The sequence below is a fragment of the Crocodylus porosus genome, unplaced genomic scaffold (genome assembly GCF_001723895.1).
Source record: "Crocodylus porosus isolate Cpor-Errol unplaced genomic scaffold, CroPor_comp1, whole genome shotgun sequence".
Lineage (NCBI taxonomy): Eukaryota > Metazoa > Chordata > Crocodylia > Crocodylidae > Crocodylus > Crocodylus porosus.
The window spans coordinates 16,753,400-16,769,189 of record NW_017728924.1 but is presented as its reverse complement, the minus strand read 5'-3'; the positions used below and the strand labels follow the sequence as shown (position 1 = coordinate 16,769,189).

The 15,790-nt window shown below is 43.6% G+C and overlaps 1 protein-coding gene across 5 annotated transcripts in view; it reads left to right on the top strand.

Annotated features, from left to right (window-relative positions):
• Positions 1 to 15,790, top strand: part of COL4A5 (collagen type IV alpha 5 chain) — a 148,630-nt gene that overhangs the window by 47,983 nt on the left and 84,857 nt on the right. For all 5 annotated transcript variants that reach the window (XM_019540427.1, XM_019540424.1, XM_019540426.1 and 2 more), the window contains exon 2: positions 3,720 to 3,779. In XM_019540427.1, coding sequence (XP_019395972.1) covers positions 3,720 to 3,779 — 60 coding nt within the window. The remainder of the gene's footprint in view (positions 1 to 3,719; positions 3,780 to 15,790) is intronic.

The window sequence follows — 15,790 nt, the reverse complement described above, 5'->3', positions numbered from 1 at the left end:
GATGATCTCCCGAGGTCCCTTCCAGCCCTAATGTCTATGAAATCTATGAAATATCCAAAAAAAAATCCAGGGAGGAGTTCCTTTGTTTGGCCTGGAAATAGGATGAAGAATGGAAACACCTTTCAGGTCCATGTTGAGGAAAAGTTTAGGTGCTGCATCTTAATAAAGATACTTTCTTATAATTCATAATACTGGGAAGGATGTGGGGTTTTTTTTGTTTGTTTGTTTTTTATTTTTTGGCATCCTTGCTTCTACTAATGAATACCTTTCTGGCAGTGTTGGCAATAATGTGTCAGCATCTTGCAAGAACTGGGTTTGATGCCAGTTAGCAAAAAATATCTCAGTAAAACACTGGGTCTGACTAAGAGCCAAATGAACTTCAGTTAAAAGGTTATCTTTGACTTGACTGGATTTCAAATTGGGGCCCATTCTGCATATTTTGTGTTCTGAAAGCATTGTTATTTGGGGCCTTTCTTAATATTGGCAGCATGCAATTTCCTTCCATGGCCTTATTGCTGAAGTGCAGGAAGAAGGGGATGCAGAGAGATGGGCCAGATTCCACCTCACCTTGTTTACCCACCATTACATTTTCCTTCCATATTCAACCATGCCTTCTGTTCCTATCTCTGTATGTCACAGGGCAGTCCCTTCACATCTTCCTCCCACAGTCCCCTGCAGTTGCTTTAAAATTCCAGAACATACTACAGACAAATTCTGAAAGGAACGGAGGTGGGTTAAATACGATCTTCTTCCTCTAACCATTCTATCATTACAAATCTTACATTTATAATGCAAAACCTTAAGTACAACTTCAGGCTTCCCACACACAAACTTAACCTGCTTGCATGTTTTAGCATCAAATACTTGCTGCTGTTTCACATTATACTGTGAGAGACATTTCTGCATCAGTTGGAGGCAGCAGAAACTTTCTTGCACTGATGTGAAGTCTCATTGTCGAGGGAAATGTGCTGCGTGAGGGCTGAAGCACAGTTAAGAGATACTCCATAACTCGGTGTTTCTAGGCCTTTTTAGGGTTTATGGGGCAATGCCATATATAACTAAGCTTAATCCTTTTTAAGTGAAGTTTTGTTAGTAAAACTAATCCTAAAACTGTTTTTGAAATCTTGCATCCCTTTTTCTTAATTTGTTATTGTTGACTTTAATTAACTTTTGAAAAGTATTCTTGTCCCTGTAGATACTAAATTGGCTAGGTAGGGTCAATTTTATTGCTGGAAATGTTCCCATATAGTCAGTTTCCACTAATTGAGGAGTTTTAAGAGACTGTTCTGAATCCAGGAACTAATTATGGAGGTGCCCCTGGTGACTTATGGAGGTGCCCCTGTACCGGAATCTGTGGAGTGAACAAAGCTTCAAGTTGGTTCTGCCTTTTACTCCAAAATGATTAACACCATCCCAGATCTGTGTGGCTGCACATGAAGCATCTGATGCTTGGTAATCTGTTTAGGCTGAGAGCCAGGACATTCCTAATGCCAGGTAGGTGACGGGTCACATTTCTTTGATAAGGGAGAATAGAGTTCAGGTGTAGGCATACTCGGCATCTGACACTCCAGACTGTCTGCCTGCTTGACTGAAACTTGCTTTGTATGAAATGTCCTCTTAAAGTCAAGGACTTTTTTTATTTCAGTTTAAAGTGCGGACTGTACTTTTCTTCACTGTAGCACAATACTTTCTCGACAACTAGCCAAACACCAATATCCTGTGCAAAGTAGTGTGCAAAGAGTAAATATTTTATGCTATTACTTATGATTTAACCAGAAATTTTTGACGACTATTGACTATATAGGTACACGTGACATCTCAACTGTTCATCTCCAAAAGTGTGGTTCCTTTAACGTCTTAACCCACCAGTTATTTTACCGTCATCTCTTTAGAGTTTTAACACACAGAATTGTTGAAAAAGAAAAAGGTGTAGAAATTCAGTAATTATGATGCAGAAGAGATGTCAAACTTGAATTTTATCCCCAGATGAGCCTGGGTTGTTGGGGGTTTTTTTGTGTTTTTTGTTTTGTTTGTTTTGGGTTTTGGGGGAGTTTGTTGTTTGTTTGTTTTTTTGAGAACTGTGCCAGTCCGTCTTCTCTTTAAAACAAAACGACAACTTGTAGCTTTGTCACTTGCGGATGGGAACATACATGGGCCACTGGGATGTTAGATTTTTATAGTTCTGGTAGTAACTGGGCTATGGCAGGGAGAAAGTAACAGGTCCTTCCACTAACACTGATACTGTGCTGTTAAGTTTCAGTCTGCACTATGCAAATGCTGAGCAAAAAGTGACATCTAGCGGTAGGAGCTTATAAAACTGCTCTTCCCAGATTTGGACTATGGGCTGGTTAAGGGTTCCTCCACTCTGGCCAGAAAAAATGATGCTCGGAGATCCTGGTTTTCTCCATTTTTAAAAATCCAAAGTTTGCAATTTGGAAGCCTACCAGTGCTTCAGTCATTAAAATAAATTCTAAATACCTATATATTTTGGCTTTTCATTTTGGTTTTTTTTTTATCATAGAAAATAAGAGCTCCGCCTGCCCCCTTCACTCACAAGGACATGGGTCCAGCTCCAGCTGCCCCCACCGCTGCTTTATGGCACCAAGCAGCCCCATTTATGTTGGTGCCCTGCCTCCAAGCCCCAGCCCCCAATGTGTAGGGAAGGGGGGACTGTATGGACATAAGTGATGTGTGGGAAGGGCAGGAGGGCACAAGTGATGCATCGGGGTGAAGGAGGGGCACCCCCCCCCCTCCCCGATTTCTGTATCCACAGTGGGGCATGGGGTCCAGGCTACAGCCTGGCTGGACCAAGTCTGGGCAGGAGCCACCTCTGTGGCCTGGCTAAAGGAACCTGGCATTGGAGGGAGCACCGTGTTGCTATGGCCACCAAGGTGAGGTGCAGTGGCAGCAGGGAGATGTGCCCCCTGCTGTTGCTGAGCAGCCGGGGGGGGGTGCTGTACCTTGCCTGCCATGGCAGCGCAACTCTCCCCCTCATGCTGGGTCCTGCTTACTGGACCATGGAGGCAGCTGTTACCTGGAGCTGGTCCAGCCCTGCTGCAGCCCTGTGTCCTGCTGTGGAAATCTGGGGACATGTGCCCCCCACCCCTGCTGTGTTGCCTGTGCTCCCTGTCCGCTCTGTGCTGCCCCGCTATGGGTGCAGAAACCTCGGGGGGCACATACCCCCTCCCATGCCCACCTCATGCATTGCCTGTGCCCCCCCCTCACTCACTTCCATAGACTTACCTGGTGGGAACTGCGGGAGCTGCTCTCCTCCATGCTGTTTGGCTGCCACATGCATGTGTGCATGTGAAACATGCACACGGAGCCTCTTTCAGTCTGGAACACTGCTAAACTGCAAGGGGACATTTGCCATTTCTTGAGCTTTTCTCCTTTTAGGTGAAAATCTGTGTTTTGCCACATTTTTCCATGGCAAACAGAAAACTCGGATCCCTGATGATGTTATGCTTGCTAGTAAAAACTGTGTTTTAAGAATAGATTAAAAATCCACTCTTTTTCCTCTGGCACCTGTAGATTGGTATTCAGACTTGGGCATAACACCTAAAACTAGTCTGCCTGAAAACTCTCATCTAGCTGAACACATGCTAGATAAGTGTATGGGATTTAAAAATATATTTTAAAGATAAGTCTTAATGTATCATGTAAAACTGATATTTAATTTTCAATGAAAAACTTCTGACTTTTCTTTTATTTCTCATAAGGCTTGCCATGGATGTACATCATCATCCAAATGTGACTGTGGTGGTGTCAAAGGTGAAAAGGTAAGCACTCTTTTTGTTCTAGCAGCCATTTGCAATAAGAATTTAAGATCAAGTGTTTTTTGGATCTGGACTATACTCTCTTTCCACAATGCTATGGGTAGTCTGTCTTTCTGGGTATTCTTTCTACTTGTAATTGGTGTTGTGCACTTGTTTTGTTTTTTGTTGCAACAGTGATGAATCTCAAGGCAGGTTGGACCCAATTGTTCCATGTTGTAGCACCATACTAGGTTCCTAATGTCATTTTCTTCCTCCCTTCTCACTTAAAAAGACTGAAAATGTACTTGTTTCTGCTGCAAAATTGGCAGCATTAGAAAGATAAATGCTGACAGTGTGGGAGTAAGTCATATTTACTACTGTTAAATTAAACTCATCACCATTTCTGTCTTGATACACAATTCAGTCATGGGCATGTGCAAGGTAATCCAGACAAAAGTTTTATGACAATCATGGCTGCTCCTCCCTGTTGTTAACTTACCTCTTGGCAGAAGATCTTAGAATACCTTGTTGTAAACAATTTGTATCGTCTATCTGGTTCACACATTCACTGGTGGCAGGTACTTCTACTTGAGCTGATCACTTAGCCACAGATCCAAGTTTTGAGATGATGGAAGGAATGATTCCAAATAGGAGAGTAATTTAATAGCAAGAAACTATGATGCAGCTCACAAGAGTTAGCAGTTTCTGGGGTCAGACACTCTGGAGGTAATCTCTACAGCTTGCTTTTTTCACTAAGAAATTTCTGCTAGAATTAAGTAGCTAAAATCATTATATAAGTTCCAGTTTTCTTTAGACTCCTAACAGGAGAATTATGTAAACCTGAATCTTCAATAGTTAGCCCAGGTTTAATACTGAAACATCCTGTTTACTTTCCCCTAGAAATGGAAGGAATTATCGTAAGAGTTTTTATTGAACAAAAACTCTTACGTAGTTAGACGCCACTATTTTGCTTTTCTTGGGGGAAGTGGGGAAGAGACAACCCTCTTAATAGACGAAGCCAATTTGCTTTGGGAACTTAATAGACAAACAGTTCCACAGATCACTTGTGGCTGTGATAGTACTTAAGCTGACTAATCCTGTGCTGTATCTTTTTCAAGCTGCTGTGTTTAAAAGGCAAATGAAGGCAAGTAAACGCACACTACCCAGGACTGTCAAACTTGGCTCCTAAGTCTCCTTGGGCTTCTATTCCTGTGCAGAGAGGCTGTTCTGACATGGTGCAATGACAGTGTGTCAGAGCAGATTCAATCAAGTTTGCTGGAGCATGGTAATTACAGCATCCCCACGCTGAAAAGTGGTGGTAAGGCACTTTAAACTAAAGTTCATTCGCACTTTAATTTAAAGCACCCCACTGCTATTTTTCAGCGTGGGATGCTGGTGCACATGATGCTTCAGGGGCTTTTAATTACTGTGGCTCTCAGAGCTGTTCTAATTAAAGCTCTCCCCACCCCCGCCTCCCAGAGCACATCTATAAATGCCTCATATCTGAAATACAAGTGGCCTCATCTTGAAAATGCTGGACACCAAATCCCATTTTAACCAAAGGGAACAGGGTGTGTTCTGCAACTTTTAAACTTGATATTAGTGGTTTAATTTTAAGAACCTAATTGTAAGCTTAATAACTTTGCCCAGTAAGTATTTCCCTTGTAAGAAATCATTGTTGAGGTATGTGGAAAGGGAAATTGTCTGAACCACTCCCTCCCATTCAGTTAGGCAGACAATCTTACTGTTGAGACATGGCCTAGACAACTGCGCAGTCACAGGGTGCAAAGCCGCATCAACTAGTCTTATCAGAAATGTCTAACCACTTTTAACAAGAACTTAGAAAGTGATCCATAACATCTTAAACTCATGCCTTTCCATTCTGGCATGTCTACAAGTTTCAAAGATGGTTTCTTAAAGCCATGTAAATGAGAATAACCTTAAATGAACCAAAATGAGTCCAGATACTTATTAGTTACTTTGTCAGTGTTGTGATATGCTGACGCAGAATTTTACAATGGACTGAAACTTAATGAGACAGATGTCTAATATTTAGAATCATCCAGGATGCCACACCTTTGATCCAGGTGGCTCCAAGCAAATGAGATCATTCCTTGGCAGGCATGCTTACCATCCCTAAGTTAATCATGTTGGTATCATAGTTATATGATTATTGAATAAACTTTCTTGGCAAGAAGTTCTTCAGGCTAAATGTGAATCTACCTAATAGATTTTAAGCCCTGCGGGTACCATTTTGCATATTGTCAGACCAAGTAAATCATGACAGAGGCCATAGGATTAATTTACTCTGCTTAGCCCAGAGGTGGCAGAGCAGAGCCTGGGTGTGGACTCTAAAACCACGTGCATGATTAACGCATTAAAAAAAAATTTAAGCAAGAACCAATGAATGTATTAACCATGAACGTTAACTGTGATTAAGCCCTAGTTAATACCTGTGTTGCCATGTAGCAGTTCTAGAGATGCTTTAAAAAACTGCTTAATTCCTAACAGAGACTAATTTTTCACTAATGTGGAGAACTGGGATCTATGGCACTCTCTTTATTTAAAAAAAACAAAACCCAAAAACTCATGTTCTTCAGCATGCATGATTGTTAACTTGCCTGAATGTGTAGGCATAGGCGGCGAGTGAAAATATTTGGAGGGACTGAGTAAAACAAACTTAAAAGATACTTGTACTGTGCTGCTTTGGGGTGCAGGGCAGTACAAGGTGTGCCCACCTGACCCCCGTCCCTCCCTCCTGTATGGCTGTTACACATTAGTACTGTATGCAGCAGCAGAGGATCGTCTGGCAGGGTCAGTAGGCAGGGGGTGGCACTGGAGCAGTGGAGCTGTGCACAGCTAAGTGCGTGTGGGGCACTGGCCTGGCTGCACACCAAGCGGCACCGAGCACTATGGGTCAGCAGTGCCGTGGTGCTGCTGCTTTTGCCTGCTGCCAGTTAGTGTGGAGGAGGCTAGCCCTGGCCACAGTGATCAAGATAAGGAGCATCCTCTCAAACAGACTTAATTCTATTAGAAGGCAGTTCCTCAGCCCAGCCTTGGGAAGGGGGCTGTTTTGCCAAGGCTGCGAAGATCCAAAGAGGCTGATAAGATCAGCCCTCCAGAAAGGGTGGGGGAATTTGTCAGTTGCTGCAGCAGCTGACAGAGATGAAGAGCCAAGGTCTGAAGCAAACAGGCTATGACTTGGCCTCATGGAGAACAGGGAATACAGAAGTGCAGGTGTACCGAAATTGAGGCTTGGGGGAATGCCAAGAGGAGGTTAACTGTGCTTGTTACTAGATCTGCCAAGAGGAGGTTAACATTGGAGTCAGGAGTGGACTGGCCAGGTTCGCCGATGACGCCAAACTTTGGGGCAAAGCATCCACACCAGAAGACAGGTGGGTGATCCAGGCAGACCTGGACAGGCTCAGCAAATGGGTGGACGAGAACATGATGGTGTTCAACACCGAAAAATGCCAGGTTCTCCACCTTGGGAGGAAAAACCTGCAGCATCCTTATGGGCTCAGCAGTGCTACGCTGGCTAGCATTACGGAAGAAAGAGACTTGGGAGTCATCATTGACCGCAAGATGAACATGAGTCTGCAATGTGATGCTGTGGCTAGTAAAGCAACCAAAATGCTGGCTTGCATCCACAGATGCTTCTCAAGCAAATCCTGAGACGTCATTCTCCCCTTGTACTCAGCCTTGGTGAGGCCACAGCTGGAGTAACACGTCCAGTTTTGGGCTCCACAATTCAAAAAGGATGTGGAGAAGTTTGAGAGAGTCCAGAGAAGAGCCATGCGCATGATCAGAGGTCAGGAAAACAGACCTTACGACAACAGGCTGAAAGCTATGGGGCTCTTTAGCCTGGAAAAGCGCAGGGTCAGGGGTGATCTAATGGCCACCTATAAGTTTATCGGGGCGACCACCAGGATCTGGGGGAACATTTGTTCACCAGAGCGTCCCAAGGGATGACGAGGTTGAATGGTCATAAACTACTACAAGACCGCTTCAGGCTGGACATAAGGAAGAATTTCTTTACTGTCTGAGCCCCCAAGGTCTGGAACAGCTTCCCATCGGAGGTGGTTCAAGCACCTACAATGAACACCTTCAAGAGTAAATTGGATGCTTATCTTGCTGGGATCCTATGACCCCAGCTGACTTCCTGCCCTTTGGGTGAGGGGCTGGACTTGATGATCTTCTGAGGTCCCTTCCAGCCCTAATGTCTGTGAAATCTATGAACTGTGCCTGTGACTAGATCTGCCAAATCTGTTTGAATGCTTGGAGCAAAATAAGTAAGTTTTTTGGAGTTGCTGCAAACTGTTCCCATCTACTCCTTTTCAATGGAGAGCAGCTCAGCAGGTGCCAAGTCTGCAGAGTCTGCTAAATGTTTTGATCAGCAACTGAAGGGGTGTGGAATATTTTAACCAGCTCATTTATTGGGGTCAGACTGCAGGATCTCACCCCATAGAAATAGAGGCACTGACTGGCCACTTGCAAAGGGAGGTCTTGCTGTGAGGAGGAGGCAAAGAGAGAGGGAAGAGCTTGCAGAAGGGGCAGCCTCCCCAGGAGCTGTGACATTGGTGCATGTGGTACTCTGCACTCCAAGTTTGCTGCCTGCAAGTGAGAGTTCCAGGGGCTGAGCTCATCAGGGTGAAGTCTTAAATTGATTCTTCTGACCGTAATTGTTTGGGCTTGGCCACTAAACAGACATCTACTTAGAACAAATCCCTTACCCTTGTCTAGTAACCAGCTGCATTGTCTGAGCTGCTTTTCTCTCTCCTCAAGGGCATGTCTACACCGCATTAGGGAGTGCCACTGTGAAAATGTTCCCTGCCCGTTCACTCCTGCTCAGGACTTGCTGCATAATGTAGAAACATCATGTAGCTACTTTTTTGCACATGCAGCAAGTTACCAGCCAGCCCCTTGCTTCATCCCAGGTGCACTCAGAGGGGTGTTGTGCATAGCTAACATTACTCACTGCAGCTTCATGATGCTTTTTTTGGTACATGGGGCACAGAGAGTAGAAGCAAGTGGGCAGGGCCCCTTTTTTTTTTTTTTTGTAGCAGTGAACCCTAACATTGTTCAACATATGCCCAGGCTTCCTAGTGTATCAGGTGTTCTCATGGGGTTGTCAATGTTGCCATTGCTGTTGTCCTCATAAGATATTATTGATATGTTAGTCCTGAAGTCTCAGGAACTGCCGTGCCAGCAAAAGTTGCAGCTGGGAGATTTCAACACCAGTCTTGCCCTAAGGAACAAGCACAGGCTTGGTTTAGTGGCAAAGATTTGGCCAGGTTTTTTTTTCCCTCTACAAGCATAGCCCGAACATGTTTTGGCCTAACAAATGCATCAGACCAGGAGTTAAGTCATTTGTCTCTCTGACAAGGTAGTTGGCACAATGCCATGCAGACTTTCCTAGACTGCTACAAAGTTCCCAAATTTCCTTTTATACAATGATCAAAACAAATTAGTTGTTGCATTCCATCTGTATCGTGAATATTTCATACCATCCTGTACCATTGGCTTGTTTCTAACTTGAATGTTCCCCTTTCCAGCCTTATCATCTTGGTACTGAGCTATTGTACACTTTGTATAGTCATCCTCCTGTCTTCTGGCAGGAATGCCCATCTGGCCCACATGCCCAGTTTTGCTTATGTAAGGAGCTCATGCATTGGTCAGGTTTTCTGGTTAGGCCTACCCTGGCCAGTACTTTAGCAAAGCCTTTGTGTGAGCAGAATATATTGTTTGATGTTCCTCTACACTCATCACATCATAGCCCTCATTCCAAACAGTAGTGAGTGCCTGTACTAAAAAAACCTTTTGCTTGAAATGCAAGCAAGTAGCTTTGTCTTTTTGCACTGTGCTTCCTTATCTGAAATCTCCATCAAATTAGTAATTATAGATGTACAAAACTGGCTTAAAAGTGCTGCAGTTGGATGCAATTTCAGAACAGTCCTGCCTGTCCTGGAAATACAGTACCAAAAAAGTAGCAGCTCTGATTCAGCAGTTAACACCTTTCAAGCTAGGTTTAAGACATGTCAGTCGTGACTGACTGCCTTATGGTGTGTGTGTGTGTGTGTGGGCGCGGGGGGTTTACATTTTGGCTAGGATTTAAATACAGTGCAGCTGCTGTGTTTCCTTTACAAATTCTATTGAAAATTCAGCTGATTTGGAATGGGAAAAAAGGTCAGAACTCTTTGTGGAAGAGCAGATCAGGAAAAGGAAACTGTCCTAACATTGCTGGCATTTTGTAGTAAACACAGCTATTTTGTCTTGCCTTTCTAATAAGGTTATGTACAAATAAAGTACAATGGGAAAGAACCTCTCAAATTTTGAAGCAACATCTTAACTGCCTCTTTAATGTATGTTGTGTGCAGTGGTCTCCAAACTCTTTTGATCGAACACCCCTATCAGTAAAAAAATTTTTGAGCACCCTCCCCCATATATGTATATTTATAGAAATAGAAGTTCTAATATTTTCTTCCCTCACCCCAGTGGATCATCTTGCTCACCCCCTGGGGTGTGTGCACCCCACTTTGGAGACCACTGTGCTAGGGAACCCTAACTCTGGTCAGAGCAGCAGTGCCCTAGACTGTCATCACCTTCTGTATCTCTCTCTTGTCCTTCTTGCAAGAAAACTCCAAACCAAGCATCTCTGTGGAAAAAATAAGTATCTTCCATGACAAACTATATTTCTATTTTAGCTTTGTGAGATGTCAGTGTCTTCTAGTTGCATCTTTTCCTTCTTAGATTTTAAACATTTTGCATTGCTTCAACAGCAAAATTAACATACGCTGACAAAATAATGCCCTGGCAAATGACAAGCCATTTACACTGGATTATTGCTCCTTTTGCCAGATCAAAAGGAAGAGAAGCTGTTCTGGAAGATGTTCAGCTTTAGTTCTGAGGATACAGAAAAAAGTCAAATCAAATTGCTTTGTTTCACTGTTCCCTCTTTGCCCAGTATTAAATATCAGCCTTAAAACTAAAGGCATGTTTGATTTATAGTTTTGTTTGTTTATTTTTGGTGGGTAAAACATAAGAGACCTAATTCTGTTAGCAAGTTCAGTTCATACCAGTGACCAAAAGCAAGTCTCTTCCTAAAGCTACCGGTAACTCATATAAGAGGTTGTAGTGCACACAGGGCAAATTACTATAAATGTGTGTGTGCAGTGGGGGAAGAGGTCGGTTCTCCTTTTAGATGAGGGGTTGGCTTTGTGTTTCAGGGAGCACAACAACTTGAACACTGCTCACTCTCTCCTCCCCATTCCCCTTATTCCTGCCTCACCCCTCTCTCCATATCTTCATCTCTGTTGACTGGTTAACTGATGCATCTCACTGCTGACAAACATTTACTGAAATAAATCCTTCCTTCCTTCGAAGAACAGTTCTGTGCTACAGGTCCAGGAAACCCCTAAAACCTTGTGAGTGGGTTCTCAAATATTTGTTTCTTACTATGATTAGTCAGATTTTGGGGATCTGGCTTACAAAGACATACAGGGCCCTAATGCTATTTAACAAGGCAGCTAGGACCATCAATAATGTGTCTAACCTGCTTAGGCATTTATGCAAGTCCCACTTGGCATCTCTTTGTATCTTTAGGTGCCTAAATATCTTTGTAATTTTGGCACTTGGGGCATCTATACATGTGCTCTGGGGTGATGGGGATGCTTTAGTTAGACCAGCTCTTGGAGTTGCTCTAATTAAAGTATCCGCATTTACTCAGTGTCTCACACTGTGTGTTAATTAACATGCTGCAGCAGACTGTTCTGATGTGTGCTAATTAGCTTGTGTAAGAGCAGACAACCAGCAGGTGTATAGGTGCTCTTAGTCTTTAGGGATAGTAGATCTTGGGTGTGTCTACATGTGCACTTTTAATGCACTTTAGCCTATTTTAATGTGCATTAACGTGTCACAAAACACCCCCATGTGATTTCAGTAATATGCATTTAAATATGTTAATGCACTTTTTCCTAGTACCTTACACTGGAGGTACTAAATTTTAATGCACATTAGCAAAAGTGCATGAATGAACATGCAGAGGCACTCGGCACGTGTATGAATGCCCTATGGTGCTATCCTGCCCTGTCTTCTGTCTAGAAAATGAGACTGGAGAGAAGAAGGAAAAAGTCAACAGAATGAGCTTGGAGATTTCATCTCTAATGGCTGCATATTTTCCTATATGAGAGGTTAATCTAATTTCATATGTAATCATTTCTAAATATTAGAGACTGCCATAATCCAAAGCTGAAAAGACCTTCAGTTTTCAGGGCTAGGTTATATGTGCTGCAATGTTGTTGAGCCCGATTATTCCCACAGAAGCAATTCACCTGTAGACCTAGTGTTTCAAAAGCATAGCAGTTTTGCATCTCCTGTAATAGTCAGTGAGAGCTGTAAATCAAATGTGTGTAAATGTTATGGGTGGAGTGATCATGGAGTCCTGGTCTTTCATACTCACTTGGGATAGGACTAGAAACCTATGCTTGGGAGATGGTAGTAAAAAGCAGACATCTCTTGCAGGGGAAGCCAGTTTACAAGCCACGCTATGGGTGCATGTGTCTTTCTCCCTCCTACCGCAGATCATATTTTTAAAAGGACACCAAAATACCTTTTATAAAAATAAAATCTGGTCCTGCAATCCTGCTACTGCTGTCTGCCCAGCACAGTAGCACTTTTCCACACTCTCAGTTGACGGTGACTGGTCTGAGAGAGAGGTCTCAGAAACTTAGCAACTGGTAGAAATTGAGTTTTCTTGGATTCCAAGAGTAAGAGTATCTCAAACTTCGAGACCCTGACAACCTCCTGAATACTTTAAAAATGTCTTTGTCTTCAGCGTGAGGAATACCTACTAACCACAATTACAGTAGATGAAACTATGCCAAAATTTCCAGATTTCACTTTAACTGGCTGCATGTTGTTCCAGCTTGAAACATTAATTCTTTAATTTTGAGGGTGTTTTTCCTTTATTACTTAAATGCTTAACCCAATCAAGCAGACTTGGGTTAGGATTGACTCACCTTCCCTATGTAAGTCTCTCCCAGTATCCTTCCTTCTGCAACAGTCAGCATACAAGTTATCTTTTTTGTCAGGAACCCCACCCAGTTTCTCTTGCAGAAATTCTGCAATGTGTGAGAGCCCCTTGCTGCCTCAGGGCTGTTTCTGTTTCCCTTACTCTACCTCCATGCTTGTTCTAAAAGGTTAAAGTTCTTCTTTTTTTTTTTTTTTTACACAGGCTTTTGGGGGCAAGCTTTCAAAAAGTGCACCCTACATTTTGCCCCCGCCTGGTTTGAACTGGTACATGAAATCCAAAAAACACCTTTCCTCGTTAGATGCGGGCTGTTCATGGAGAGGTGAGGTCTGAGGTAAAAAAAACCCGTGCTCTTATAAAGGGGATGGGTAATTCTGAGTTCAGATCTAGTAGCTGGGTGGAGACCACTTCTGGAAATTTTGATCCCTTACACTTGAAACCTCAAAGCAAGCTGCTTCAAAGGATTTTTCTTTTTTTCCACCTCTGCCCCAACCAAATATTTTGTATCTGTCAAAAATAAAAAAAAGAACTACTTGCTCTGTAATTAGCCTGAAATTATTCTCTAAGGAACTATCAGTAGCCTTTTAACTTTTCTCCTGTCCAGTGTTCCACATCATCTGTTCACTGTTAAGTGAGGGGAGATATGCTGGCTGATTCCACACACAAGTTTCTCACGCAAGTTCCACATCTGCTGTTGTACTATTTGAATTGGACTTGGAGTGTTGTTAGGTTTATAATCCAAATATTAGAGCCAGGGGTCAGCAACGTTTTTGAGCAGAGTGCCAAAAAACACCCACAACCTCAACTTGTAAGATATTGGAGTGCTGGGGCGGATGGCGGGGAGCTGCAAGGGGCCTGAACCTTGTTGAGGCAGCACAGCCCTGGCCCATTCCCCACTGGCTGTCTCCACACATATGAGCCAAACAAAATGCCTTCATGTACCACGCTCTGGCATCTGTGCCAGGCATTGCCTACCCTGTATTAGAGTTTGTTAGAAGCATTTGCTGCCTCCTGTATTCCTCCTGTTTCTCTCTTTCGTTTTGAAATATCTTTGTTTCCCAGTTTCATCACTGTGTAGAACTGAGACAATAAAACCTGCAATTTGAATTTCTGGTTTCTAGCCTTACCGTAGGCGTAAGCTACAGAAGTGATTGAGAGATGATGCCCGCTTTGCTTCAGTTTTTTTCACTGGACCAAGGGGAAAAACATGAGAGAGAAGGCTCACACGGGGCATGGTGGGAATGACAGCCTTCCCACTGTTGACACTTAGCTGGTGCATAACCAAGTAGAAAAGCTAGACATTTATAAGTCGTCCGGACCGGATGAACTTCACCTGAGAGTGCTGAAGGATCTGACTGAGGTCATTGCGGGACCCTGGCGAATCTTTTTTAAAAATTGTGCTGTCCTGGAGAGATCCCTGAGGATTGGAAGAGGGTGAATACTGTGCCCATCTTCGAGAATGGGAAGAGAGAAGACCTGGGTAACTATAGGCCAGTCAGCCTAACTTCTATCCCAGGGAAAATCCTAGAAAAACTCATAAAAGAGTCTATGTGCGACTTGCTCGTAGATGGTCGAATTCTGAGCGACAGCCAGCATGGTTTTGTCATGGGCAGGTCCTGTCTTATTAATCTCATCTCCTTCTATGACCAGGTATCTTGCCACCTGGGCATGGGAGAGGAGGTCAACATTATATACCTAGACTTCCAAAAGACCTTTGAGCTAGTATCCCACAATACCCTCATGAGAAAATTGGAAGATTGTGGGTTTAACTGCTCAACGGTTCAGTGAGTGGGAAACTGGCTGTGAGGTAGGACCCAGAAAGTTTTCATGAATGGATCTGTGTCATCCTGGTGAGAAGTGGCCAGTGGTGTCCCTCAAGGGTCCATGCTTGATCTGGTGCTTTTCAACATCCCTATCAGTGATTTGGATGTGGGGGTGAAGAGCTCACTGGCCAAGTTTGTGGACATCACTAAGTTAGGGGGGAGCATGGTCACGCCTGCAGATACAGGCGGACCTGGACAGACTAGACAGGTAGGTGAATTGGAACCAGATGAGGTTCAACACTGAGAAGCGTAAAGTGCTCCACCTGGGAGCAAACAATCCCCCACATACCTGCAGTCTTGGTGACAGTTTAACCCACACTATGGCCAAAAGGGACCTAGGGGTAATAGATGACCATCACATGAACATGAGCTGTCAGTCCGATGTTGTAACCAACAGGGCAAACAACACTCTGGCATGCATCAACTGATGCAGCTCATGTAAAACCAAGGAGGTGATGCTTCCGCTGTATTCAGCACTAGTGAGACCCCAGCTGTAGTACTGTGTCCAGCTTTTGGTGCCATATTTCAACAAGGATGTGGTAAAACTTGAGAGGGTCCAGAGAAGAGCTACCTGTATGATCAGAGACTTGCAAGGCAGACCACATGAGGAGAGGCTGAGGGACAATTCTTGCATATTCACACATTTACTTGAGAGACAAAATTTCTGTCCAAGCCTCCCCCAGAATTTGGCTCTTTCCCTGAAAATCCCTACCAAATTCCTAATTCTGTTGGCCTTGGAGGCACTCCCAATTCTCATGTCATGAATTGAATTAATTGCGTTCACCTAGTCTTCCTTCAGGATTGAGTCAGCAAAATAGCTATCTCTTCATGTTCAGCTTTACTGTCTGACAGCCTCTATGTAAGAAAAACAGAGGGATGAGAGTGCCAGATTCAATTTAGGACTTAATTAAAGATCTCATTTGGAGGTTTTTTCCTTCAGTCTTAAGGATAGTTTCTAGGGTCGGAAGGGACCTGAGCAGATCATCTAGTCCGACCCCCTGCCATGGCAGGAAAGAGTACTGGGGTCAAATGATGTCTAACCTAAACCTACCCTCTGCCAGCTTGTGACCGTTATTCCTGGTCACTCCTGGCGGTGCTCGGGGAAACAGTGACTTCCCCATTGCCTGCTGATCCCCCCTGACTAGTTTATAACAAGCCACAAGATCCCCCCTCAGCCTTCTCTT